The sequence below is a fragment of the Erinaceus europaeus genome, chromosome 3 (genome assembly GCF_950295315.1).
Source record: "Erinaceus europaeus chromosome 3, mEriEur2.1, whole genome shotgun sequence".
In the NCBI taxonomy this organism is placed as follows: Eukaryota; Metazoa; Chordata; class Mammalia; order Eulipotyphla; family Erinaceidae; genus Erinaceus; species Erinaceus europaeus.
In genome coordinates this window covers 89,237,365-89,264,312 of record NC_080164.1, presented here as the reverse complement: position 1 = coordinate 89,264,312, position 26,948 = coordinate 89,237,365, and the positions used below count along the sequence as shown (strand labels likewise).

Below are 26,948 nucleotides of genomic sequence, written 5' to 3'. Positions count from 1 at the left end.
GTAGCACAGCGGGTTAAGCGCACGTGGCGCAAAGTGCAAGTACCAGCCTAAGAATCCAGGTTCGAGCCCCTGGCTCCCCACCTACAGGGGAGTAGCTTCACAAGCGGTGAAGCAGGTCTGCAGGTGTCTGTCTTTCTCTCCCCCTCTGTCTTCCCCTCCTCTCTCCATTTCTCTATGTCCTATCCAACAACGACAACATCAACAACAATAATAACTACAACAATGGAGACAAGGGCAACAAAAAGGAAATAAATAAATATTTTTTAAAAAGAATACAGATGTTCAGAAGCTGAGAGAACTCCCAAATTCCTAAACCCAAACAGACACATCATTATGAAACTATCAAAAGTCAAAGACAAAGAAAATATTTTACAAGGTGCCAGGGAAAAAAAAGTGACTTATAAAGGCGGTAGACCCAGGGGCCAAGTGGTGATACACTTGGTTGAGCGCACATGTTACAATGCACAAGGACCCAGGTTTGAGCTCCCAGTCCCCACCTGCAGGGGGAAAGCTTTGCGAGTGGTGAAACGGGCTTAACAAAGTAAATCGGTCTATAGGAGTAATAACAGTAGTTAGGACAGAACTAAAATTCATTAACACTTTGTGCCTTTTATAGTACTTACTACATTTTGCCTTGAATTCTGTTTATTATAATATCCCCAATTAGATGATAATCCCTTGATAGCAGGAACTAAATCCAATAAAGAGTATAGAATCCAAACGATCATTTAATCAATTAAAGATAATGAAGACAATTAGTAGTAACTTCTACCACACTGTTCATATGCAAAGTTGACTGTCGAGTCAGTGTTTCTTTGCTCTCTCTTTTCTAGATATTAAGAAGTGCCTAGGCTGCATGCAGAGAAGAAAAAAGATGTTTCAAAGATGGAAGAAAAATAGTGCTCAATTAAGTATGTATGAAAAGATACTACTCATTCTGTAGACGGAGCAAAACTCTCCAATAGAAAAGCCACTGATGGCACTTAGCTATTTAAATTAATTAAAATTGGAGGGCCAGAGAAGTTAGTATAGTGGTTTATGCAAAAGACTTTGATGTCTAAAGCTCTGAGTTCCCAGTTTAATTCTCAGCACCACCATAAATTAGAGCTGGGCAGTGCTCCAGATTTTCTGAAAAATAAAGATTTAGAGAGTCACATCTGAAGTGCTCAAGAGTTATTCAGGGTCAGTCATTCTCCTACTAAACAGTACAGATATGGAAATTTCCAAGTTCTATTGATGAACACTGATCTAGAGTTTAGAACACTAAGCAGATCTATTATCTCCATGAAACATGCCAACAGTGGGGGAGAGGGAGCCACATCTTTAGTTTTGGTTCCTATGACTTGGGTAAGTATTCAAAGAGAAAAACAAAATGAGTGACTCTAGAAACTAGGAAAGTAAGGCCAGGCGGTGGCGCACCTGATTAAGCACACACATTACAATGCGCAAGGATCTGGGTTCAAGGCCCTGGTCCCCACCTGCAGGGGGAAGCTTCATGAGTGGTGAAGCAGGTCTGCAGGTGTCTCTCTGTCTCTCTCCCATACTATTTTCCCCCTCCTCTCACAATTTCTCTCTGTCTCTATTCAAAATAAATAAATAAAAATTTTAAAATTTTTTTAAAAAATTAATAAAAAGAAAAAAAAAAGAAACTAAGAAAATGCTGAGGATTCTCAGAGAGAAAAAACAAAGAATCATCATAGTATCTGGTATTACAAATGGCATCCACTAGAGACTACAGAGCCTGAGGATGTAGAATAAGGTTGAAATAAAGCACTCCACCTTAAAAGGCAGAGTTCAAAGAGTCAAGGGTACATAAAGAGATGGGAGAAAGGCTTTGTTCCCTTCAAACAAATGGGAATTGGCAATAAGACTGCAACTAACACAGTAGATAGGAAAGACCAGATCTCTGGGTAGGAACACCACCACTCCCACCACTGGTCAGGTTATGGAATTGCAGAAACCTCTGGAGGCAGAAGTCTACGAAAAGTAGATTGACTGAAAAAAGTCTCTTCCTCAATAATTTCTGAGGAGACAGTTTATATGTTGAGGAAGCAAGGTTTCCCATTTCCTAAATAAGAAGAAGAAATAAGCAATCTGTGAAAATATGTCCTTAGAAACAAATTTTTATTGCTATCAGGGTTATTTAACAATTATGTACCTACTAGGGCTACAAAGAGAACCAGAGCAACATACAGGTATGTGTGGTGCCAGTGATTAAATTCAGAACCTCATTCTTCAGATCCTATGCTCTACTGCTGAGTCATCTCCCTAACCAGACAAAAAAAAAAAAAAAAGTAAAAAAAATGTCATTATCGGGGGTTGGGCAGGTAGTTCAGCAGTTAACCACACATGGCATGAAGCACAAGGACCAGTGTAAGGATCCTGGTTCAAGCCTCCAGCTCCCCACGAGGGGGGGGTGTCGCCTCACAAGTGGTAAAGTAGGTCTGCAGGTATCTGTTTCTCTCCCCCTCTGTCTTTCCCTCCTCTCTTGATTTCTCTCTGTCCTATCCAACAACAGTGGTATCAATAACGGCAATAATAATAACCCCAACAATGATAAAACAAGGACAACAAAAGGGAAAATAAATCAATAAATATTTTTTTAAAAGAAAGAAATCTCTTTAAAGAATGTCACTATCTTATTGAATGCTCTCTTGGGAGAAAAATGTCCAATTTACTTCTTTTTCTAGCGAACTGTCATAGCCAAGTCTGTACCAAAATAAGAGTCAGATCTATGAGTTAGAAATATACTCATTTGGGAGTCGGGCGGTAGCGCAGCGGATTTAGCGCATGTGGTGCATGCAAAGCACAAGGATTGGCGGAAGGATCCCGGTTCCAGCCCCGGGCACCCCACCTGCAGGGGAGTCGCTTCACTGGCAGTGAAGCAGGTCTGCAGGTGTCTATCTTTCTCTCCCCCTCTGTCTTCCCCTCCTCTCTCCATTTCTCTGTCCTACCCAACAACGACGACAACAATAATAACTACAACAATAAAACAACAAGGTCAACAAAAGGGAATATTTTAAAAAATAATAAAAAATTAAAAAAAGAACTATACTCATTCGTTTATAGGCTCAGATGGAGACAGTAGCTCTACTGAGAAACATCACAGCTAGGGAGGTTGTTTAAAGCTAGGGAGTTTTTAAAGACTGTCTGCTTGTTCGAGTTTAAGAGCAGATTAACAATTTATTTTTCTTTTTCCATCTTTTTATAATGTTTAATTTTATGGGGTTTTACAGTATATTACTGAACACATAGACACAACCTCTCATCTTCCCTTGATTGGTATCTAGGAGACGCAACAGGACCCCAATGTTCCTTCATCCCATCCATCTCCCTCCTTCCCTAGGGTCCTTTGTTTTGGTGCAATACACCATACCCAGTCCAAGTGTCACCTTATGTTTTTCCTTACTGTTCTTTATTCTTAAGTTCCACCTGTTTGTGAGATCATTTGGTATTGGCTTTCTCTTTAAGGCTTGTCTCACTCAACACAATGTCTTTGAGTTCTGATGACAATACTACAAAATAGCAGGATATTTACAATTTTTTAAACTTTATTTTAGGATGCGTGCAAATAAGAAAGAGAAAAAACAGGGTACTCCTCTGTTTTGGCTTGCAGTGGTACTAGGATTTCACAAGTCTTAGGTATGAAAGTGCAGCACACAACAGATGTGCTACCTACCTGACCCACATAAACAATTCCTGAGTCCCATAGATGACCCATATTTTATTAGTACATCTGATTTACATATTATTATAATTCCATCCACATTTAATTAAGTTTTGCATATACTCTATTCTCCAGTATGCACTTCATTTTTTTCTCTAATTCAACAATAATCTTTCCATTGTGCACCTGATTAGTTAAAATTCTGCCTACTTCATTCATGAAGCAAAAACATAAAGTATAAGCCATTTATTCAAGGCAGTGTTTTTCTAGTTCTGTGGTTACACTGACATCTTGTGGCACTAGGAAAGAAGTTCCTGAAATGACAAGGAATTTTTGTGTTTCCCCAATAGTTGTTAATATATTACATATTTTTATTCCTCAGTTTATCCCAAAACAAAACAAAAATTAAAGTGTTGAATAGAGGGGCAGTTCGGGTCGTCTCTGGCTCTAATCAGCTCCCACACAAGTTGCCTGAGTAATCTCTGCAGTCAGAGATGAAATCTTAACCTTACTGGTATAAGATTATTTGAGGGCAGAGGATAGGTAGAGTACGTGTCCAGAAATGTGCGCGTGTGCATAATGGTATGAATGAAATGCAGCCCAGCTGAGAAGCAAGTGCTGAGTCCCAATACACAGTTGCATGGTGACCTCATAAGACTGATGATGGTGTCAGTAGATACCTATTTTTTAAAATAGATACAGCTCTATTGATCTGCATGTGGGGTTTATATGCACCGACCCAAGCTAAGAGGCATTTAAAAAACCCAGAGAGGGACATAGCCCGGAGATGGATGAAGCAAGTCCTGTTTGAGTATGCAACACTGACCATGGGTGGGTCATGAGTGGACACAGAGTAAACAAATTCCATTAAGATGTATAGTGAAAAAATTTTAAAGGTTTCTCAGAGAATGGTGATGTAATATTTACTCTGTAAAGATAGACTGTGCCTCTCTTGATGTAAAGATGGCCATCAGATGGCTCCCTAGACAAAAAAGCCATTGTCAAAGCTTATAAAGACATCAAAGCTGCTGGGCATTGTAGACAGCATGTAAACATTAAATAAATGAAAACAACTTTATACAGAGGTTAAGGTGGCTGTGATTGTCTATGTGTCAAAATACCTGTTTTGCCCCTGTCTAGTGGAGAAGCAGTTACTGAAGCCAGAACTCCTACCTGCTGCACCCCAAAAACAACCTTGATCCATACTCCCAGCTGGGGAGAAATGATAAGAAGAAGATAAAGAGGGCTCTGAGATACAGCTCCATAGCACCGAGCAAAGGAAAAGGAGGACATATGGAGACAGTTAAGTTGTCATGAGTGGCCTAGAGGGGAAGAGAGGATTGGGTCAGGAAGAAAAATGGGGGCAATTATGTATAAACGTAGACAGAGAGTTATAGAGATGATGGTTGGCCCATGCCTACAACCTTGGGGGAACTGTGGTGGCTGGCAGTGGGGAGACTGAAGATTCAGAACTCTGGTGGTGGGAATGATGTGGATTTAAACCCCTGTTGACATGTAATTTTGTAAAATAAATTAAAATAAATGGTAGGTTTAATCAGAGTTAAAACATTTTTAGGTAAATACATAATAAAATTACAGTACATACTGTTGACTGTAAACCATTAATCCCCAATAAAGAAAAAAATTAATGATACTATAAAAAAATAAAAACTCAGTAGGAAATAGCAGAACTGAAAGTGGGACCAACCCCACCTTTTGCCCCAAAGGCAGTCCTAGAGCTAGGGGACTACACACAGCCCAGTGCTTCTTGGGTCTGTGGCTTCCCTATTGCAACTGTGAACCCCTGAATAAATTGCACTCCACCAGTTTGCTTTCTCAGTCAACATGTGCATGAGAAGAAAAAGTTCATACTTGGCCTTTTCAGCATGTTTTGCCATCAATGCCTTTAATTTATACCATGTTTTTTAACATTAATTTTTATTTTTTTATTTATTGAATAGAGACAAATCAATAAGGAAAGAGAGATCCCTGCACCACTCCTTCACTACTTGAAAAACCACTCCTTCACTACTTTACCTGCAGGTGCAGGTAAAGCAGAGGGTCTTAAACCCAAGTCCTTGCAGACTGCAGCATGTGTGCTTGACTGAGTAAACCACCAGCCAAGCTCTTCTGCCTTCAATTTAATAGAAAAATTGGCCCATTATTTTACCAACAGGCAGCATTTCAAAAATAAAATTCCAGAACACTTAAACCTAAGTCCTAGCCTGTGCAAAATCTGAGTTCACCTCAACGGAATTAGCTTGAAGGAAATGAAAACAAGTTACAAGACATATAAAGCTTTAACCCATTGAGTCATTAAGAAAGAAAGTTGGGGGGCCAGATGGTGGTGCACCCAGCTGAACACACACATTACAGTGTGCAAGGACCTGGGTTCAAACCCCTGGTCCCCATCTGCAGGGGGAAAGCTTCACAAGTGGTGAAGCAGGGCTGCAGGTGTGTCTCTGTCTCTTTCTCACTATATATTCCCCTTCCTCTCGATTTCTGGCTGTCTCTTATCAAATAGATAAAGATAATTGAAAGGAAAGGCAGAGGGGGCCAACTGGTGGTGCAACAGCTTAAGCGCACATAGTAGGAAGCACAAGGACATGCTCAAGAATCCTGATTCAAGCCCCCGGCTCCCCACCTGTGTGTGGGGGGGGGAGGGAGTCGCTTCACAAGTGGTGAAGCAGATCTATAGGTATCTTTCTTCCTATCTTCCCTTCTTCTCTCAATCTCCCTGTCCTATCCAAAAAAAAAAAAACTAAAAAATGGCCACCAGGAGCAGTGGATTTGTAATGCTAGTAATGAGCCCAAGCGATACCCTGGAGAGAAAAAAAAAAAAAAAAAAGATAGAGGAAGGAAGGAAGGAAGGAAGAAGGAAAGAAAGAAAGAAAGAAAGAGAGAGAGAGAGAGAGAGAGGGAGAGAGGGAGGGAGGGAGGGAGGGAGGGAGGGAGGAAGGAAGGAAGGAAGGAAAAGGCAAGGTGTATTTTACTATGAACAGCATTTTAAAGTATAGGCAATGTAATGGCACTCATAGAATCTTATAAGCTTTGAATAAAAAGGGAGCAGTTCATACTTATACTTTGAAGATTCTTAAAGTGTGAAAGCTGCTACCTGACTTAAAACAACATTCTATAGCTGTGTTCTAAATGTACAACACTCTCATGAAATTTTAAAATACATTGTTTCCTGTAACTGCATTTGTTGGTAATGTCAGAACTGTAGAATTATAAAATAGTACCTCAATTTAAAGTATGGAAATATTGTGATTTCAACATAAAACCATTATTTGTAAAACAGTATTTTTATCTCATAAGTATAATTAAGGAACAAATGTTATGCAAACACATAAAACAGGATTATTGTAACAGTTAATATTTAACCCATATATCCCCAATGATTTTATAATTCCCTACAAAACCTAAAAAAAAGTCTCAATCTGATTTTCTTTTTTATTTCATTACTTGATAGTACAGAGAAAAATTGAGAGGAGAGAGATAGGGACAGAGAGACATATCTGACTTCCCACATACCATTTAATCAACATGTTATAATAAGCACAGATAGCTCTATATTCAGCTACCACTTAGATTAAGTTTGACCTTCAGCAGAAAAACTTTATCAAAGATGATTATGTATTATTCCAGTCACAATTACTATCCTACTAACTTCTCAATGACAAACTAAAGAGGAAAATATACAATTTCAAGTTATTGTACATAATTTACTTTCAATAATAAAAACTATCTAAAGAGAATAATAAGCAAGTCTAATTATTTAGGGTTTTTTTTTTCCCGTCAAACTGCAGGTTGTAAGCCATTAGCATTTCCCAAAATCCATCTAGTGCTTCACAGCTTGCATTGTTTTTTTAATTCAGGAAGTTAATGCTGTAAAGTGCAGTCATTTAGCTGTGGGGCTCAGGCAAAAATTAGCAAAGTCATGGACCCCTTGGAATATACTTAAAATAAGACTTCCTAGCTTCTCCCAACATGGAAACTCCAAATCTCATCTGCTATATTCTTACCTTTAGGTTCCTGGTTATTAAACAATTTGTTCTGCTTTATATGCTTTTGTTTGGTTGGTTGGGATTTTTTTTGTTTGTTTGTTTTTGCATCCAGGGTTTTTGCTGGGGCTTGGTGCCTACACTATGAATCCACTGTTCCTGGAGGCTATTTTTCCCATTTCTTTTGCCCTTGTTGTTGATATTGTTGCTGTTGTTGTTGTTGGAAAGGACAGAAAAAAACAGAGAGAGGTGAGGAAGGCAGAGAGGAGGAGAGAAAGGTAGACACTTGCAGACCTGCTTCACTATTTGTGAAGCAAGCCCCCTGCAAGTGGGAAGCCAGGGGCTCGAACCAGGATCCTTATGCCAGTCCTTAGTTCCCCCTGCTGTCAGCCAAATGGTTGCCTGCTTTAAGGTTCTTTCACTCAAAAGTTCACACGTACACTTCACCTTCTGATCACAAAGGAAGAACACATCCTGTCACACACTCCTAACACAATGAAAAGCCCCAAATCTTATTTCCTAGTGCCTTTTGATGTCACTAATTTGCATCAAGCCTTGTTCTTCCTTCTCCATCTCACCTTGCTGGTTTAACCCCTATTCTTCTCTCAAATACCTTTTGATAATTAAATGACTGCATCAGAAAACTTAATTGTTTTGACCTTTATGTATCACATCAACTCTTGTCATACCAACCCCCTACCATAGGGGGCAAGCTGACCTCTAAGAAACCTGTGAATTCTGACATTTTTGTTCTTTGTTTAACTTTCTACATTAGCCCAAACCCATCTCCCAAAAACGAGTGTTTGTACCAGAATGCTCCCCGATGTCTCTTATCTAGATCTTTGAGCCCTTTAGAGCCAAAGAGGGAGAAATGGTAATCTTACCTCCTGGCTAGAGCCACCCCATGTGAGCCCCAGCAAAGGTACAGTTCTCTCTTCCCCTCCAAGCCACACATGACACTATTACTACATCCAAATGTTCCTCCCTTTTTCCTCCTCTCTCTGATGAAGCTGGAGTTCAGAGCCTTCTTATCTTCTTCCACTTACCACTTCTCCCCCACTGGGAAGGGTTTATCTTTATAAATTAAGACTCAGAAATTAGAGGTTAAATCTTAAATGTACATGTGTTTTTATTCTGATAAAAGATTTGATAGTTGTCATATCTTCATTGGGAAAAAATAATTATTTAGTCTAAGAAAAAGGTATTTTTAAAATGGTATAAAGTTAAAGGGTTCCATCAAGGCTTCCTGGAATTGCTGATTGCTACCTTATTGGTTTTTTACATTTTAATACTGGTTGGAAAGATTATAAGATCATAGGGGCATAGTCCACATTTCCCTGGGTGTAATTGTATATCAAGTGGGATGGTGTTTGAAAGCAGAGGAAGTAGCAGTAACAAATGCAGATTCACATCAAAACTGGGAAATTATTGAAGCACTTGTCTTGAATGTGAGAAAAATGAGACAAATTAAATGTGTAAACTATATTTGCATTATACTATATGCAAGAATTTTTTTAATCAAGTTAGTTTCAACATTTTGACAATTGTGTAATGTGGGTCTGATGTGTGTTTGAGCATGAATGGTTGATCCCCCCCCCAAGCTCATCTATCAGACTCTCCTTGGCATAGCAGCCTTGTGGTCAAGCGAGATACAGCCAGGGTACGCGAGGGAATTCCAACCTTCCTATCATCCTCGTAGCATCACCCACTCCTTCTCCCTCTGGTGGGCTTTGCCTCCTTTAAATTCCTATTTCCCCATTCCTGCATCACCATCCATACCTTCTCAATGCCTTGCTCTCTCTTCCTTTATAAGGAGATATTGGTCTCATTGGCCAGCTTGGTTACTTCCCCTGCACAGATATCCCTTTATAAACTTGTGACTGCGACAATAAAAGGTTCTGTTCTCCACCATGGTACCCTAAGGAGGTTTGTTGTATCATCCGCCACCACTATATGCTGAGAGACCCCTCAGCAAGCTCACTCCTGGCTCTGCTGGCACATGATTCCCTGTTCTCCATCTGTCTCCTGGTGTCCAATAGGGCAGAGAAGTGGGAGCCAGGCTGGTTCGTTCCCCCCCAGGAACTCGACAGTGTAAGATTCACTATAAACCCTTTTGGGAGTTTTAACTTCTGACTTTTAAGATAACCAGATCAAAGTTTTAAATGCACGTTTTAAGGGCAAGGGTAGATATAATGGTTATGAAAGAGACTCTCATGCCTGAGGCTCCAAAGTCCCAGGTTCAGTTCCCTTCCCCCCTCACCCACCTCATACCAGAGCTCTGCAGTGCTCTGATCAAAAAAAAGAAAAAAAAAAATTGGGAGTCAGGCGGTAGCACGGCAGGCTAAGCGCATGTGGCACAAAGCGCAAGGGCCAGTGTTAAGTATCCCAGTTCTAACCCCCGGCTCCCCACTTGCAGGGGAGTCGCTTCACAGGCATTGAAGCAGGTCTGCAGGTGTCTATCTTTCTCTTCCCCTCTCTGTCTTCCCCTCCTCTCTCCATTTCTCTCTATCCTATCCAATGACAACGACATCATTAACAGCAATAATTAAAAAAAGGGCAACAAAAGGGAAAATAAATATTAACAAAATTAAGATGTACATTTTAATACAATCTGCTAGATGATCTGGCTTGATTTAGTCATAGTGATTACCATGGGTGTTATAAAAAAAAAAGTACAGAATATATTTTTGACTAAGAAAGTAAAAGAATGTAAGTACATGAGAAATTGAATACAAAATGAAGAGAAAATGTTAATAAGTAGACAAAATAAATAAAGCCTGTAATAAAAAGTTTGTAGTGGGTGATGTGCTGAAATAAAATTTTGGCAGTAAATTCTTCTTAATTTCTAAAAGGGTTATTTTGTTTGTTTGTTTGTTTGTCTGTCTGTCTGTTTTTAACCAGAGCACCATTCAGCTCTGGCTTATGTTGTGAGGATTGAACCTGGGGACTTTAGAAACTCAGGAATAAGGGTCTCTTTGCATAACCATTATCTATGCCCGCCCAATTTCTAGAAGTTTTTACAGTCAATATTATGTCATATCAAACCAACTTCTAGTTCTCCTCTCTAATTACCTCTTTATAAAATAATGCTACTCTTAACTGACTTGATATTAAGTATAAATTTTTTTTTTCTCCAGGATTATTGCTAGGCTCGGTGCCTGCACCATGAATCCACTGCTCCTGGAGGCCATTTTTTCCCCCTTTTGTTGCCCTTGTTGTTGCAGCCTCGTTGTGGTTATTATTATTGCCATTGTTGATGTTGTTCGTTGTTGGATAGGACAGAGAGAAATGGAGAAAGGAGGGGAAGACAGGAGGAGAGAAAGATAGACACCTGCAGACCTGCTTCACCGCCTGTGAAGCGACTCCCCTGCAGGTGGGGAGCCGGGGGCTCAAACCGGGATCCTTACGCTGGTCCTTGCGCTTTGCGCTGCATGCACTTAACCCACTGCGCCACCGCCCGACCCCCAAGTATAAATTATTTTTTTATATATTTTTTATAAATTATTTTTAAGTATAAATTATTTAGTCCAAATACTTGATATTTTAAACATATATACTGGCTAAGTTCTAATATTGGGCTTAAATTATTAAGAATGTTAAAATTATAATACTTAAGATACTATAATCATTTTCTCCTGTCAGTGTTTTAAATATTGATACATCTGTTTATTAATTAGGATATTCTAAAACTGTATAATTAATTCTAGCCTTTAGGTTATAAAATATAAGTAAGCTCCTAATTTGGTTAAAGTTCTGATTTCTCTTAGCCCTGGTATCACTGAGACTTGTATTTCTTGTTGGTCACAACTGAATGACTGCTATCTTTGCTGATGTGCCAAGCCATGCTGCTCAGGCTATTGCTGTTGACAATCTCCTGAGGAGCCAATCTCCCACTTTTCACCTGGTAAGATCTTTCTTAACATAAAGGACCTCTATACTCAGTCCAATTTTGGCCTATGTGCTTTCAAGTAACGCTTTTGTGGGTGGTTAGTACCCTTCTCTTTACATGTCATGGGCAATTCAGATAGAAGAAAGACTACAAAGGCTAGTTAGAGACAAGAAAAACATGTTACTATGCCCCCTCCCACCATGGCTTATATACCCTTTCATGATCTGCACATATCCTAAAATTGTTAATAATTACCCCACCTTTCTTTGTGTGCTATTATGGTATAAAAGAGAAGCTCCATAAAATTCAGGGCCCAGAACTTGTAGTGTGGGCTGATTCTGCGTCAGTGCCAAAAAACTCTTGTTTTCCTGAGTCCTTTGTACTGTGGCTTTTGTTAACCGATTCCCCGTTTACAGTACTATCTCTGGTACTGGAAGAAAGCAGAGATTGCAGTGTATAGGGAGTGACATAGAGAAAAACTTATCAAGGTCTATTTTCACCACATATTAGAAAATACTGAAACCAAGAATTTGTTTAGTGTTAAAAATCAATATGTACTATTATAATATTGTGGCATGTACATTTTCCTTTGTTCTTTCTAGAAACACCTGAAAGCAATTAACACAAAAGCAGCCAAGAAATTCTTAAAAACACAAACTATATCTTTACTAAAACTAGGATCCAGATAGTCAAATTCTGTATCAGAAACACACTAAAGGTCTAAATGGAGGTCAATCCTGGGTACCAGAGTGAGGAAGAAAGTGGAAAAAATTCAAACCCATGTTTCCAAGAGCATGTCCTTTGGTGAGAATGCTTATGTCATAGTCTTTGAAGAAGATATCCATCATTTCTTTGAAGAAAATCTCAAAATAACTAATGTGGTATACACTGTATACCTAAATGCTAAATCTCAAAAATCCTAATGCCTCAAAAAACTGCCCCATGAATTATCACTGATGGCTGAAAGTACTAGTGGTGATCTGCTCAGCTTTGGAAAATACGAGCAAAGTTAGTTAGAGTTAAAGGATATGCCACAGGAGCAAAAAAAAAAAAAAAAAAAAACAAGTATGACACATTTACAGTTAAATATTGAAATAGGCAGCCTTACAAAATACTTTATCAAATACTCTGTTCTTATTAAACACTACTGCTGTGTTCAACACTGAAGGTTACACAAAATAAGCAGAGACTCAGAAGACTGGAAAATGAAAAGTAATCTATCAAAAGGCAAGACTGCAGCTATGCAGTTTCCATAAAAATTGTTCTATGAATTCATATCATGTTGGATTTGAGCCTCCAATTTATCACTGTTATATGTAACAAAATAAAAAAGAACACATATTAGGTCTAGTTGATGGCACACCCAGTGAACACATTAAGTGAACACATTAAGTGAACACATGACCATGCACAAGAGCCCAGGTTCAAGCCCCCACTCCTCGCTTACAAGAGGGAAGCTGCGGGGCTGGCGGTAGTGCAGTAGGTTAAGGTTACATGGAGCAAAGTGCAAGGGTTCGAGTCCCGGGCTCCCCACCTGCAGTGGAGGGGGGGGTTGCTTCACAAGTGGTGAAGCAGGTCTACAGGTGTCTATCTTTCTCTCACCCCGCTGGATTTCTCTCTGTCCTATCTAACAACAGTAATGGCAACAATAACAACAAGGGCATTATCAACAACAACAACAAAAAAGGGAAAAACAGCCTCCAAGAGCTGTGGATTCATAGTGCAGGCACTGAGCCCCAGTGATAACCCTGGAGACAAAAAATAAAAATAATAATAATAACGTTACAAAAGGGAAGCTTCACCACTGGTGAAACAAATCTGCAAGTGTCTATCTCCTTCTCTCCTCTCAATTTCTCTCTGTCCTATCAAATAGGTCAAAGGTCATACAACTTGTTCCTATCATTTAAAGAAGAATAAAGCAGTAAAATTGGGAGGGGGGGGAGAGAAATACACATTTACTTACATAATTCATTGAGTTTTCACTATTACACTTATGAATAAGAATATTCTTTGTTCCAAATCAGGTTTACAGATCTATCCTTAGACTACTTCCTGTTTTTACATATACAATGCAAGGGAAAGAAGGCAAAGGTGAAAAAAACATGGGGTAAACTTTTCGTTGAGATAATGTCAACAAAAGTATGTTCTAAAGGACACCTTTCATATAGAAAGATGGAAATCTTCCTGAGTATCTCCTTTCTTGTAGTCTTCTTATTTTGATTCTCACTGCTACCAAACTAGAGGTCCCTTCTGAAGCTCATTTGTATTAAAACTTTGATGAATTCTTTGCAAAGAATATGTTTGCATTGTAAACTACAGATTTTCAAATTCTCTTGGGTTGCCAGGAAAGTCATGATGCATTTTTACACAGGAAATCTCTTTTTTTTTTTTAAGCCAGTGCACTGTTCAGCTTATGGTGGTACGGGGGACTGAAACTGGGATTTTGGAGCCTCAGACATGAGAGTCTGTTTGCATCACCATTATGCTAGCTACCATCCACCTGGGAAGTCATTTTTTAAAAAAATCATGAGAGCAAGAATAGACAGCACAATGGTTATGCAAAGAGACTCTCATTCCTGAGGCTCTGAAGTCCCAGGTTCAATCCCCCACAGCCCCATATGCCACAGCTGAGCAGTGCTCTGGTTAAATAATAATAATAATAATAATAATGACTTTTATTTTTTAAATATTTATTTATTTATTTATTTTTGTTGCCCTTGTCTTATTGTTGTAGTTATTATTATTGTTATTGATGTCATCTTTGTTGGATAGGACAGAGAGAAATGGAAAGAGGAGGGGAAGACAGAGAGGGGGAGAAAGACAGACATCTGCAGACCTGCTTCACCACCTGTAAAGCGACTTCCCTGCATGTGGGGAGCCAGGGCCTTGAAGCGGGATCCTTATGCTTTGTGCCACCTGCACTTAACCCGCTGCACTACTGCCTGACTCCCATAATAATGGCTTTTCCAGCAACACAAGATATTAGCCTTAAGTTCAACCATGAACACTTCATTGGTGTTAAAGACTTTTGCAGTCACTTGGTAAAAAGTTTCCAGTTTTGTGCTCATTTTCTATCCCTTGACCCTCTGGTATGATAAATTCATTCTCTATCATCTCTACACATCACTACAGGTGTTAATGGGCTATCAAACAAGTACTACAAACATACAAGGGAGGAAGAAACATATCCCAAAGTTTCAGAAAAGAATTTGGAATTGAATTCCACAGATGGGAAAGGAACAGAACTGTTGTGGTGGGTGTAGTGTGGAACTATAATCTTATTATTTTTGTAAGTATTATTAAATCACTAATAAAAGTAAATTTTAAAAAATTAAAGGCTTTCAGCTAACAACAACAAAATTTGCAAAATGCCTATCATATTCCAGGCACTGGCCTGGGTGTAGGAGATAGAACAGTGAACAAGATAAACAAAATCCCTACTCCCGGTGGGATATTATTTCCAGTGACAAAACCAGTCAATAGACATGGAAGAAAACAAATAAAATGGCCAACCCCAGGACCTGAAAGATGGCTCATTTGGTAGAACACACATCTTGCTGTGCATGAATGAGGTCCTGGGTTTGAGCCCTAGTAGCACAAGGAGCACCACAGGCCACATCCATGTACTGCTGTGATACTACACTTCTCTCTGTCTCTCCCTCTCTCCTCTCAAAGAATGGAAAAAAGACTACAATCAGGAAGACAAAGGAAGGGTACCGGGTAGCCACATTGAGCTTTTATTTTAGCTAGTGTTTTTGATTTTCTACAATGGGGAATCTAGTTAATAGTTATTTCCCAAACCAATGTAGTCAGGAACCCTTTCGTCAAGGAGTTCAATTACCAGCTGGTTGGATTGATTCAGAAACTGCTATTCTAACCAATACACAGTAGAAGGATAAACATGGAAAAATAACTCTCATCTTCAACCCAGTGTTTGTAGATTCCTCATTTGTATAAGTAAAAGTTCTACTCTGTCTTCTAGAGTCAAAGTAATGAACATGTTAATTTATGTTAAAAAAAAACTGATACAAGGCATGGTATATACTCTCAGCTCAATAAATGAAATTGTTACTATTAATACCAAACACTACAAAGAGTATTTTACTGTCATCCCAGGGGGACTTGCTTTTCCCTCATTGAATAACTTTCTCTTTTATAAATAACTTTCACTTTGCTCACTTTTCCATATGGTGGGTTTATCAAAAATAACAACTAGAACAGAGATTGTACACATCTGAATCTCAATAAAGGTTCACTAAGCAGTTCTGTAGACTGTGCAAAGTAGTTTAAATGTGGATCTAAACGGGGGGGGAACCTATTTAAAAAGTGATCTCCCCTAGAATTAATACCACACAGGGCCTCCAAAGCCTGAAGATGGTTCAATAGAAAAAGTCTGAACATATGTAAGGCCTTGAGTTCGATGTCTGGCACCCTATGAGTGCACTCAGGATAGCATCAACAGTATTGTGCTTACATTAATTCCTGATTTGATGATCACATGGTAGTGACATAAAAGCTTTAGGAAGTTCAGATTGAATTATTTGTAAGTGAAGAGGTATAACATTTATAATATAGTCCAGACGAATTCAGAAAAATAATATATGGATAAATACATATAAAGTAACAAATCAAGCATAGCAAATTCACAAAAGTTAAATTAAAACTACTGGGTCGTTGGAAAAGTCATAGTGTATTTTTCTCTGCAAAAATGTGGCATTACTTTTCCAATAAGCCAGTACTTAGGAATCCTTTTGTATTCCTTTCCCTAAGTCAAACTATTTAAAACAAAATGTCTGGGGAGTCGGGCTGTAGTGCAATGGGTTAAGTGCAGGTGGTGCAAAGCGCAAGGAGCGGCATAAGGATCCGGGTTCAAGCCCTGGCTCCCCACCTGCAGGGAGTCGCTTCACAAGTGGTGAAGCAGGTCTGCAGATGTATTTCTCTCCCCCTTTGTATTCCCCCATCTCTCTCCATTTCTCTCTGTCCTATCCAACAATGACAACAACAATAATAACTACAACAATAAAACAAGGACAACAAAAGGGAATAGATAAATATTAAAAAAATGTCTGAACAATTGATGAGGAAAAAAGACAGGAAATGATAACATGAAGAGATGTTCAACATCACTAGTAACCAGGTAAAATGAGAATTAAAACCACAATGAGACCCCAACAAATCCCTATTAAAATGGTTAATAAATAAGAGAGAAAAAAGAAATCTCTAAAAGATTCATGTTACTACCAAAGAACATACTATGAGCACAGTAGCTGGCAGGTAAAGAGATAAGAATTTGTTTCTGTAAAAAACACAAACAAATGTGTCTGTATTACAAACAGAATACTTCACCTAAAAACAGTGGTGTGGTTTCCTCTGAAGTAGTTATGTTGGGATCTGCACCAGCTTCTAAAAGAATTTGTACAATCTTCCAATGGCCTTGACTCGCAGCAAGATGTAATGCACAGAAGCCCTCAAAAGTCTTTGTCTTAATGTAGTTTTCAGAAGAATCTATGGAATTAAAAAAAATCAGCTAAAATATATCACTTCTCAATTAAGACCTGAAAAAGAAAGATTCCAGTAAGTTTAGTAAGACATTAAAATATAAAGGATTTAAAAGTAGGGAATCTTACAGTTTAAAACTGTAGAAAATTAAGAAAAAATTCTACAGGAGTTACAGTGTGACAGCTCTCCCAATATTCTTAAAACACACATTCTCATATTTGGGAGCTACTGTCTACCCTGATCCAGCTTCCCAGCCCTTTTTCCGGTCATGACATCATCTCCCTAGACAATAACTTGGATCCACCTGCATATCAGATTTCAGGCTCAGGAAAAAACTAGTAAAGTCATGGGCCCTTTGGAATATACCTAAAATAGGCCTACTAGCTATCTTCAAAATGGAGACCCCAAATCTTCATTTGCAATATTTCAGCCTTTAGGTTCATGATTAGTCAACAATTTGTTTGGCTTTATATGTTAACTCTTTTCAGCCACCAGGTTCCAGATGCTACCATGATGCAATTCTTTCCCTGAGCAGATTACCCCACCAATGTGTCCTGGAGCCCTGCCTCCCCAGGCCCCTGCCCCACTAGGGAAAGAGAAGGCTGGGAGTATGGATCGATCTGTCAATAACCATGTTCAGTGGGGAAGCAATTACAGAAGCCAGACCCTCCACCTTCTGCACCCCATAATGACCCTGGGTCCATACTCCCAGAGGGATAAAGAATAGGAAAGCTATCAGGGGAGGGGATAGGTATGGAGTTCTGATGGTGGGAATTGTGTGGAGTTGTACCCCTCTTATCATCTATGGTTTTGTCAGTGTTTCCTTTTTATAAATAAAAATAAAAATAAAAACAACATTCTGCTCACCTACTCACTTTCTCTCTCTCTCACTCTCTCTCTTTTTTTTAACCAGAGCACTGCTCAACTCTGACTTATGTTGGTTCAGGGCATTGAACCTAGGACTTTGGAGCCCCAGGCATGAGAGTCTTTTTGCATAACCATTATGCTATCTACCCTCCGCCTCTCACTTTCTCTTTAATTTTTGATTGCTGGGTGGTCAAGACAAAAAAAAAAAAAAAGGAAGACACAGCAAGTCCAGGTGCTACTGCACCTGGTAGAACATACATGTTAAAATGACCAAGGTCTCAGGTTTGAGTCGCTGGCCCCCACCTGCAGGGAGAAGAGTTTTGCAAGTAGTGAAGCAGTGCTACAGGTGTCTCTCTCTCCATCTCTATTTTCCCCCTACTCTCTTGATATCTGGCTGTCTCTATCTAATAAACATAATTTTTAAAAAGAAGACACAGAAGTTGTACCCCTCTTATCCTATGGTTTTGTCAATGTTTCCTTTTTATAAATAAAAAATTTTTAAAAAAATAGAAAAAAAAAGGAAAAAAAAAAGACACAGCACCAAATTTCACTTAGGTAAAAGTTACTGAAATGTTAATAAATGTGAATATTTATTTCTAAATTTTCATGAAGGAAATGGGTCTCGTTGCTAACATTATTTCCTGTTGCCGAAGAATAAGGCAAATTAAAATATTCCTTTTTAAAAAAAAAAAAGTATTTCTTTTCTAAACTAAAACTACCACCTATTAGTTAATAAAGACTGTCTTTCCGGGAATTGGGCAGTAGCACAGAGGATTAAGCGCAGGTGGCGCTAAGCACAAGGACCAGTGTAAGGATCCTGATTCGAGCCCCCGGGTCCCCACCTGCAGGGGAGTCGCTTCACAGGCGGTGAAACAGGACTGCAGGTGTCTATCTTTCTCTCTCCTTCTTCGTTTTCCCCTCCTCTCTCCATTTCTCTCTGTCCTATCCAACAACAACGAGATTAACAACAACTACAATAATAAAACAACAAGGGCAACAAAAGGGAATAAATAAATATTAAAAAAATTGTCTTTCCCCCCAAAAAACGTAAATAAAATGCATGGAAATCAAACAGTGGCATGTATATATGAGCATATACAGAGAGGGAGATAAGGAACTTATGAGTTAATTTACTTAAAGCTTTCTGGCGTTTGTAATGAAAAAAATCCTCATAACTCAGGTACCATTTAAATTATGTAAATAATGCTAAACCCCCCCCCACTGCACCCCTAAGGCACTGGGAGAAACATCAGAGGTATGATATCTATGCAGCTAGCTAGCCAGTCATCTAGAAAGGTGGCCTAAAACAGTGAAGTCCCTATCATATATAAGTAGACAAGTAAACTCTATAACATGAGACTTAAGAAATAATGACAGGAAGTCCGGTGGTAGTGCATCAGGTTAAGTACAGGTGGCATTTCAAAGTGCAAGAACCAGCATAAGGATCCCAGCTCACATTCCCTGCTCCCCACCTGCAGGGGAGTCGCTTCACAAGCAGTGAAGCAGGTCTGCAGGTGTCTATCTTTCGGTATCCTCTGTCTTCCCCTCCTCTCTCCATTTCTCTCTGTCCTATCCAGCAACAACGACAACAATAATACCTACAACAACAACAAAAAAAGGGCAACAAAAAGGGAAAATAAATAAATATTAAAAAATAATAATAATAATGACAAACTTCCTGTACTATGATTTGGAGGATTTAATTTACCCTTGCCAATCCTCATCCCCTAAAACCAAAACAAAAAGCCATGTAAGATATACTTCATTTCACATCTATAAAGTTATAAGATAGTAATGTGAATGAATGAACTGTGAACCTGAAATTCTGAATTTTGCATAGCCATACCTGATGACACAAGGAAGAAGATTCTGAATTTCCATGATCAACTGAGTGTTGTAACATGGAGTAGTATAGTCCAGCCGAAGTTTAAATTAACTGAATACCATGGGTCCGGCGGGGCGTGAAGCACAAGGACCCGCATAGGGATCCCGGTTTGAGACCCCAGCTCCCCACCTGCAGGGGCATCACTTCACAGGCAGTGAAACAGGTCTGCAGGTGTCTTTCTCTCCCCCTCTGTCTTCCCCTCCTCTCTTGAATTCTCTCTGTCCTATCCAACCACAATAACATTAATAACAACAACAATATTAACAATGTTAAACAACAAGGGCAACAAAAGGGGGGAAAAATAGCCTCCAGGAGCAGTGGATTTGTGGTGCAGGCACTGAGCCCCAGCAATAACACTGGAGGCAAAAAAAAAAAAAAAGTGGTCCAGGAGGTGGTGCAGTGGATGAAGCATTAGACTCTCAAGCATGAGGTCCCGAGTTCAATCCCCAGCAGCAGATGTACCAGAGTGATGTCTAGTTCTTTCTCTCCTCCTATCTTTCTCATAAATAAATAAATTATTTTTAAAAAATTAAATGAATACTAATATTTATTCTGACAATAATTGGTATCGTGGGGAGAACAAAGGTTTTAGAGTATAAACTAAGTGGGTTCAAATCAAATACTTTTGTTTGTAATGAAACTTTGGATAAGTCAACTTCTCTGAGCCTTGGTCCTTTAGCCTATGCCCACCAATGAAATGGAGGTAACAATGACTCTAACAGTTCTGAATATATAATATAAGCCAAGCATCTAGAGCAATGAGTATTACAAAGCAATACTCAGGCACTACTGATCCTCTTCCCAGCCCAAATCTCCTGAGCGTCAGGATCTCTCATTTAGTTTCACGTATTTGGTCCTTCACTCAATAGTGTGCTTGCTGGTTAATGTTAAACTGGTCCTGTGGAAGAAAAAAGGCCTGGTTTATAGAACTTGCTGGTGATTGTGGCATAACCACTTTTTTTCTTATTATTCCCTTTTGCTTCCCTTGTTTTATTGATGTAGTTATTACTGATATTGTTGTTGTTGGATAGGACAGAGAGAAATGGAGAGAGGAGGGGGAGACAGGGAGAGGGAAAGATAGACACCTGTAGACATGCTTCACCACTTGTGAAGTGAACCCCCTAAAGGTGGGGAACCAGGGGCTCAAACCGGGATCTTTAAGCCGGTCCTTGTGCTTAACCGTTGTGCTACCGCCCAGCTCCCAGCATAACCACTTCTATAAGGCTGGCCATCAGCTACAAGCGTAAAGTCAACTGAATGTATAGCTGGACAAGGCATGCAGTAAGTGCATGCTTAGTCCTCATACCATTACTAAATTTTACTTTCTCCGCTTCTTTGCCTCTTGAAATTATCTTTCTTGTTTAGACATTCATTGTCTGTGTCCCCCTCACAAATATATTAGTAAAGGCAGGGAATTTGTCCTATTTGCTAGTATATTCTAGGCAAATATGAAATCAAAGTAATTGGAAAGACTGCTAAAGTTAAAGAAACTGAAAAATAATTTTTTTAAATATTAGTGTGAGCTAGACAGTGTTACTCTCAACTTCAATAGCACTGTTCCTTTTGTTTGGAAAAGAGTGAATAAACACAGCCAGTGACTATCAAATGTTTGAACTAAACCAACAGGCTATATTTGCCAAATCAACTAACTCAGACAATAAAAATGGACTGGAAACATAGTTACACAGGAAAGACAGTATTTATAGATGTCCAGCTGGAACACCATTCAGATATAATCCAAGTAGGTCATTTTTTTTTCCCCTTGAGAATGTATCATGGACTCCTATTTTATGTATATGTAAACATATTTTTTTTAAAAAAAAAAAGAACTATACTTGACAACTTGACATGCTGCTTTAAGTTTGCTTCTCTTCCCTACCCCACTCTGGAAAGACAGAAAAAGGCTGAGGGTATGGATCAACCTGCCAATGCCTATGTCCAGCGGAGAAGCAATCACAGAAGTCAGATCTTCCACCTTCTGTACCCCATAAAGATCTTTGGTCCATGCTTCCAGAGGGATAAAGAACAGGAAGATTCCAATGGAGGGGATGGGACACAGAACTCTGGTGGTGGGAACTGTGTGGATTCTACCCCTGTTATCTTACAATTTTGTTGATCATTATTAAGTCACTAATAAAAAAATTTTAAGTCTGCTTCTCTCAAATTAAAATAGTAAACACTTTAATGTTTTTAAGTTTGGTTTTGAGGTAATCTTGATTTTAAAAGGCTGTATTTTCCTCTTCCATAGTATTGCTTAACTTTTAACCTCATCTTCATTACACCTTTTTTCTATTATTTTATTATGTATTTTACATTTTTTTTAATTTATTTCTTTATTGGGGAATTAATGTTTTACATTCTACAGTAAATACAATAGTTTGTACATGCATAACATTCCCCAGTTTCCCATTTAACAATACAACCCCCACTATGTCATTTATCATCCTTCATGGACCTGTATTCTCCCCCCCCCACCCACCCACCCCAGAGTCTTTTACTTGGGTGCAATATGCCAATTCCATTTCAGGTTCTACTTGTGTTTTCTTTTCTGTATTTTACATTTTAATATAATTTTATTAGCGAATTATAAGATTACAGGGGTATAGTTCCTTACTGTCTCCACTACCAAAGAAAGTTATGTGCTCCCCTGCTCACAAACACTATAGTTCTCACAAATTTTAGAGATAGCTTAGCTATCTTTTTTTTTTTGACAAGTTTATTACATGATTAAACTTCAATTTTTTTTTTAGATTCACTAGTTTTTGGGGGGTTTAATTTCATAAATTTCAATTATCTATTTCACATATTCCATATGTGAGTAAAACATTCAGTAGATGTCTTCTAGCTCTTTACTGGTTTCACTGAGTATAATCACCTGCAGGTCCATCCATTTTGCTCCAAAGGGTAGCATCATCTTATTTAATTGTAGAGCAGTATTCCATTGAATACATAATTTACAGATGAATCCTCATAGGTTACGTTCTCTTGTATTCCCTTTATGTTAAAACCATGTTTTATACAAAATAAATACATAAATAAAATATTAAATCATTCTGTATATAACACAAAGACTGGTCTGAAGAAAGAACAGAAGACATGTAGAGAGAACATTTTAGAAATTATTAGCTAGCCCAAGTGAGAGGTGATGATGGACTATAATCTAGAGACCCAGGAAGATGACAGATTCCAAAAACATACAGATCTGACAAGACTTGGTCTTGTCTGAAATTGAAATGTGAGAGGGAAAGAAATGTTGGCATGAGGGCCAGGCAGTGGCAAACATGTTACCATGCACGAGGTCCCAGGTTTAAGCCCCCAGTTCCCACCTACAGGGGCAAGTTTACAAGTGGTGAAGCAGTGCTGCAAAGTGTCTCTCTTTCTCTCTCCCTATCTACTCCTTCCTTCTCAATTACTGTTTGTACTATCAAATATAATAAAAATAAAGTAAAGCAAAAAGAAAGAAAGGGAGGGAGGGAGGAAAGAAGGAAGGAAGGAAGGAAGGAAGGTTGGATGGCTGCTACATAGCAGATGTAGGTGGTGGTTAACACATTAGACCCAAAAAAAAAAAAATACTTTTTTTCAAGGAACATAGAAAGAATGCTAGCTACAGCAAGATAGAGGTGTGTGACTTGGTTAAAGTACTATAAACAAGACATTTCCAAATCTACTCAAGAAAACTAGGGCAGAGGGTAGATAACATAATGGTTATGCAAGCGTACTCTTGTGCCTGAAGCTCCAAAGTTCCAGGTTCAATCCCTGCACCAGCATAAGCCAAAGCTGAACAGTGCTCTGGTTTAAAAAAAAAAAAAAAAAAAAAGGAAAAAGAAAGGAAGAGATGGAGGGAGGGAGGAAGAAAGGAAGGAGGAAAACTAGGGTACTTCAGCTTTGGGGTAGAAAAGATTCAATAGTGGTGATTTGACAGCACAGCTTTTCTAGTGGGAAGCTTAGTTTGACTTAGAAAAGATGAAAGCACAGTAAAAAGATATGAGCTTTTCTATTCCACTCTAAAGTCTTATTCTTTTTTTTTTCTAAAGTCTTATTCTTTTCCCTAACTATTATTGTTTTATTAAGAAATGATGATTTACAATGCAGTTGTTGATACATGGGTAGAATTTGCTTGAGTCATCTATATTCTATAGATAAATAAAAACATTCAGCAGTTATGTTTTATCTCTCTTTATTTTACTTAGCATAATCATCTCTAGTGTTACTTACTGGATGCCTAACAACACAACATCATCTTTCTAAATTAGACTGGTATTCTATTGAGTACTTACTTCTTTACCTAGTTGCTTACCAATAGGTTTTTAGGTGGGTTCCATATTTTGTCTATTGTGAATAGAGCAGGTAACACAGAGGGACACAATATCCCTGCTCCATCATCTCAATATATGAAAGGTAATAGTTAACTGTACTATTCATGAGTAATGGTCGTGTATCCTTGGGGACAAAATAAGAAGAACTAGAAGTGATTATGCTTAGAGAAGTAGGTAATGGCATGAAGCACAACTAGCGAAGGCTTTTCCATTGTTAAATGAATAATAAAAAAGAGGAGGGAAATGAGTCATGCATTATTATTTTTTTTTTCAACTAATCCAACTTTGATGTCCAATTTCCCACTCTGAATTTACTTTACCTGCACGAATTAACATCCGTAAACACTCAACAGCGTTGTGATAAGCTGCTTCATGAATTGGCATCCATCCCCTATTATCAGCAACATCGATACTACGCCCCTTTTTGAGCAATTTTCTTAAGACTTTAACATTGCCTTCCCGGGCAGCAAGTCCAACAGTGGAGCACGTATCAGAATAAGCTTCTGTAAAATCCATTCTTTTGATGAGTCTACAAAACAAGGCAGAAAAAAAACAATATAGTCAACGAAACAACACTGCACTCCTGGCATTTGCCAGAAAGCAATGGGCTAGTCCAGCAAAGCTCACGTGACAGCTAATAAAGAGCAACCTGTCTGTTATGCCACAGCCTCAGCTAAAGCCTCATCCATGAAGTCTCTGTTCTGAATGAGTTAGGATTCCTTGGAATGTTCATATTAAAGAAATTGAGGAAGTTTTAAGCATTCTTACTCTTGAAATACTATCTGAGCAACTTCTGTCTATACCCTACTAAAAACATTCACTGCAACTCCATATACGGAAGAGCAAGAATCATCTAGCCAAATACAAACTCTATCATGCAGGTGTGGCCACTGAACTATCTGTAATGCTCAGCCTCAACTGGATCCCCTGATTAGTACACTTCAAGTAATTCACACACAAAGACATTTCTTTGAGAAAAGCAAATTTGAATCTGAAATAGAAACATGCTGTTAATTTTCCTAAATGTAATCATAACATTGTGAGACTGTCCTTACTCTTACAAGTAAATTCTAGTAATTCACTTATAATTAGCGGTTAAAGGCATAACAACACATGCACCTCAATTCAGGTGTTTTATATTTAAAAGTATATATATATATGTGTGTATATATATATACACATACATACATGTATATATATATTTTAAATATATATGGGTGGGAGAAAGCTCAGCCCATAAAGTACAGCCTTGTTTCATTCACCAGCATCAGATATATTCAATATCAGGTACATTATATATATATATGTATCAGGTAAAATATACACATACATATATATTTTTTAAGTAGGGCAGACAGAACTTGCATCTATTAAGAAAAGTAAAGCATCTGTGGGGGGAAATGTTCGTTACTGGATCCCAGTGGCTAGTATCACTCCAAACTCTCCCCCCCACACACAACTTTTCTGTATCTTCGAAGTATTTCCAACAAGTTGCAGGTAGAGGAAAACTAACCATCCAGGGTAAAAACAAAAGTACAACTAGAAGGGAGTCGGGCTGTAGCGCAGCGGGTTAAGCGCAGGTGGCGCTAAGCTCAAGGACCGGCGTCAGGATCCCGGTTCGAGCCCCCGGCTCCCCACCTACAGGCAGGTCCCTTCACAGGCGGTGAAGCAGGTCTGCAGGCGTCTGTCTTTCTCTCCCCCTCTCTGTCTTCCCCTCCTCTCTCCATTTCTCTCTGTCCTATCCAACAACAATGACATCAATAATAACTACGACAATAAAACAAGGGCAACAAAAGGGAATAAATAAATAAAAAATAAAAAATAAAGTACAACTTGAAGAAAATATCAAAATATCTATTTATTCTTAAACTAAGTCCTTTTTTGTAACAGTCTCTTGCTGATTATTTCATTAGTCATTAAATCTTAACTTACAAAATTATAAGATAGCAGGGGTATAATTCCACACCTTTCCCCCCACCAGAGTTCTGTGTCCCCATCTCCTCCACTGGAAACTGCACTGCTTCTCCCAAGGTCACAGATATGGACTGTTATTTCTATAACTATCTATTCCTGATGATTTCTTTCTCTTTTTTTAATATTATTTATTTATTCTCTTTTGTTGCCCTTGTTTTCATTGTTGTAGTTATTATTGTTGCTGTCACTGTTGGATGGGACAGAGAGAAATGGAGAGAGGAGGGGAAGACAGAGAAGGGGAGAGAAAGATAGACACCTGCAGACCTGCTTCACTGTTTGGAAGCGACCCCCCTACAGGTGGGAAGCCGGGGGCCCGAACGGGATCCTTACGACGGTCCTTGCGCTTTGCTTAACACGCGGTGCTATAGCCCGACTCCCTCCTGCAGATTTCTTAAGATAACGAATAACAGGGCGGAGGGTAGATAGCATAATGGTTATGCCAGCAGCTTCAGAGTCCCAGGTTCAATCCCCCGCACCACCATAAACCAGAACTGAACACTGTTCTGGTAAAACAATTTTAAAAAATAAAAAATCCAGGAGCAGTGGATTCACAGTGCCTGTACTGAGTCCCAGCAATAACCCTGGAGCAAAAAAAGAAGAAAAAAGATAACGAATAACAAACACTCTTTGAACCTGGCTGTTTTTTGATACTCTTTTATAAAACTAAAGACCATGAGATACCAATCCTCAAGAAAGAATAATTTTCATGAGATTCGGGCGGTAGCGCAGTGGGTTATGTTCGAGCCCCTGGCTCCCCACCTGCAGGACTCGCTTCACAAGTGGTGAAGCAGGTCTGCAGGTGTCTATCTTCCTCTCCCCCCCCCCCATCTCCCCTCCTCTCTCCATT

The 26,948-nt window shown here is 38.8% G+C and overlaps 1 protein-coding gene across 4 annotated transcripts in view; it reads right to left on the bottom strand.

The window, feature by feature from the left end:
* Positions 1-26,948, bottom strand: part of ASB3 (ankyrin repeat and SOCS box containing 3) — a 113,638-nt gene that overhangs the window by 70,061 nt on the left and 16,629 nt on the right. For all 4 annotated transcript variants that reach the window (XM_060187656.1, XM_007527947.3, XM_060187657.1 and 1 more), the window contains exons 2-3: positions 24,448-24,656; positions 16,907-17,065 (exon numbers count right to left, since the gene is read on the bottom strand). In XM_060187656.1, the coding sequence (XP_060043639.1) occupies positions 16,907-17,065; positions 24,448-24,643 (355 nt within the window). In that variant the 5' untranslated portion in view covers positions 24,644-24,656. The remainder of the gene's footprint in view (positions 1-16,906; positions 17,066-24,447; positions 24,657-26,948) is intronic.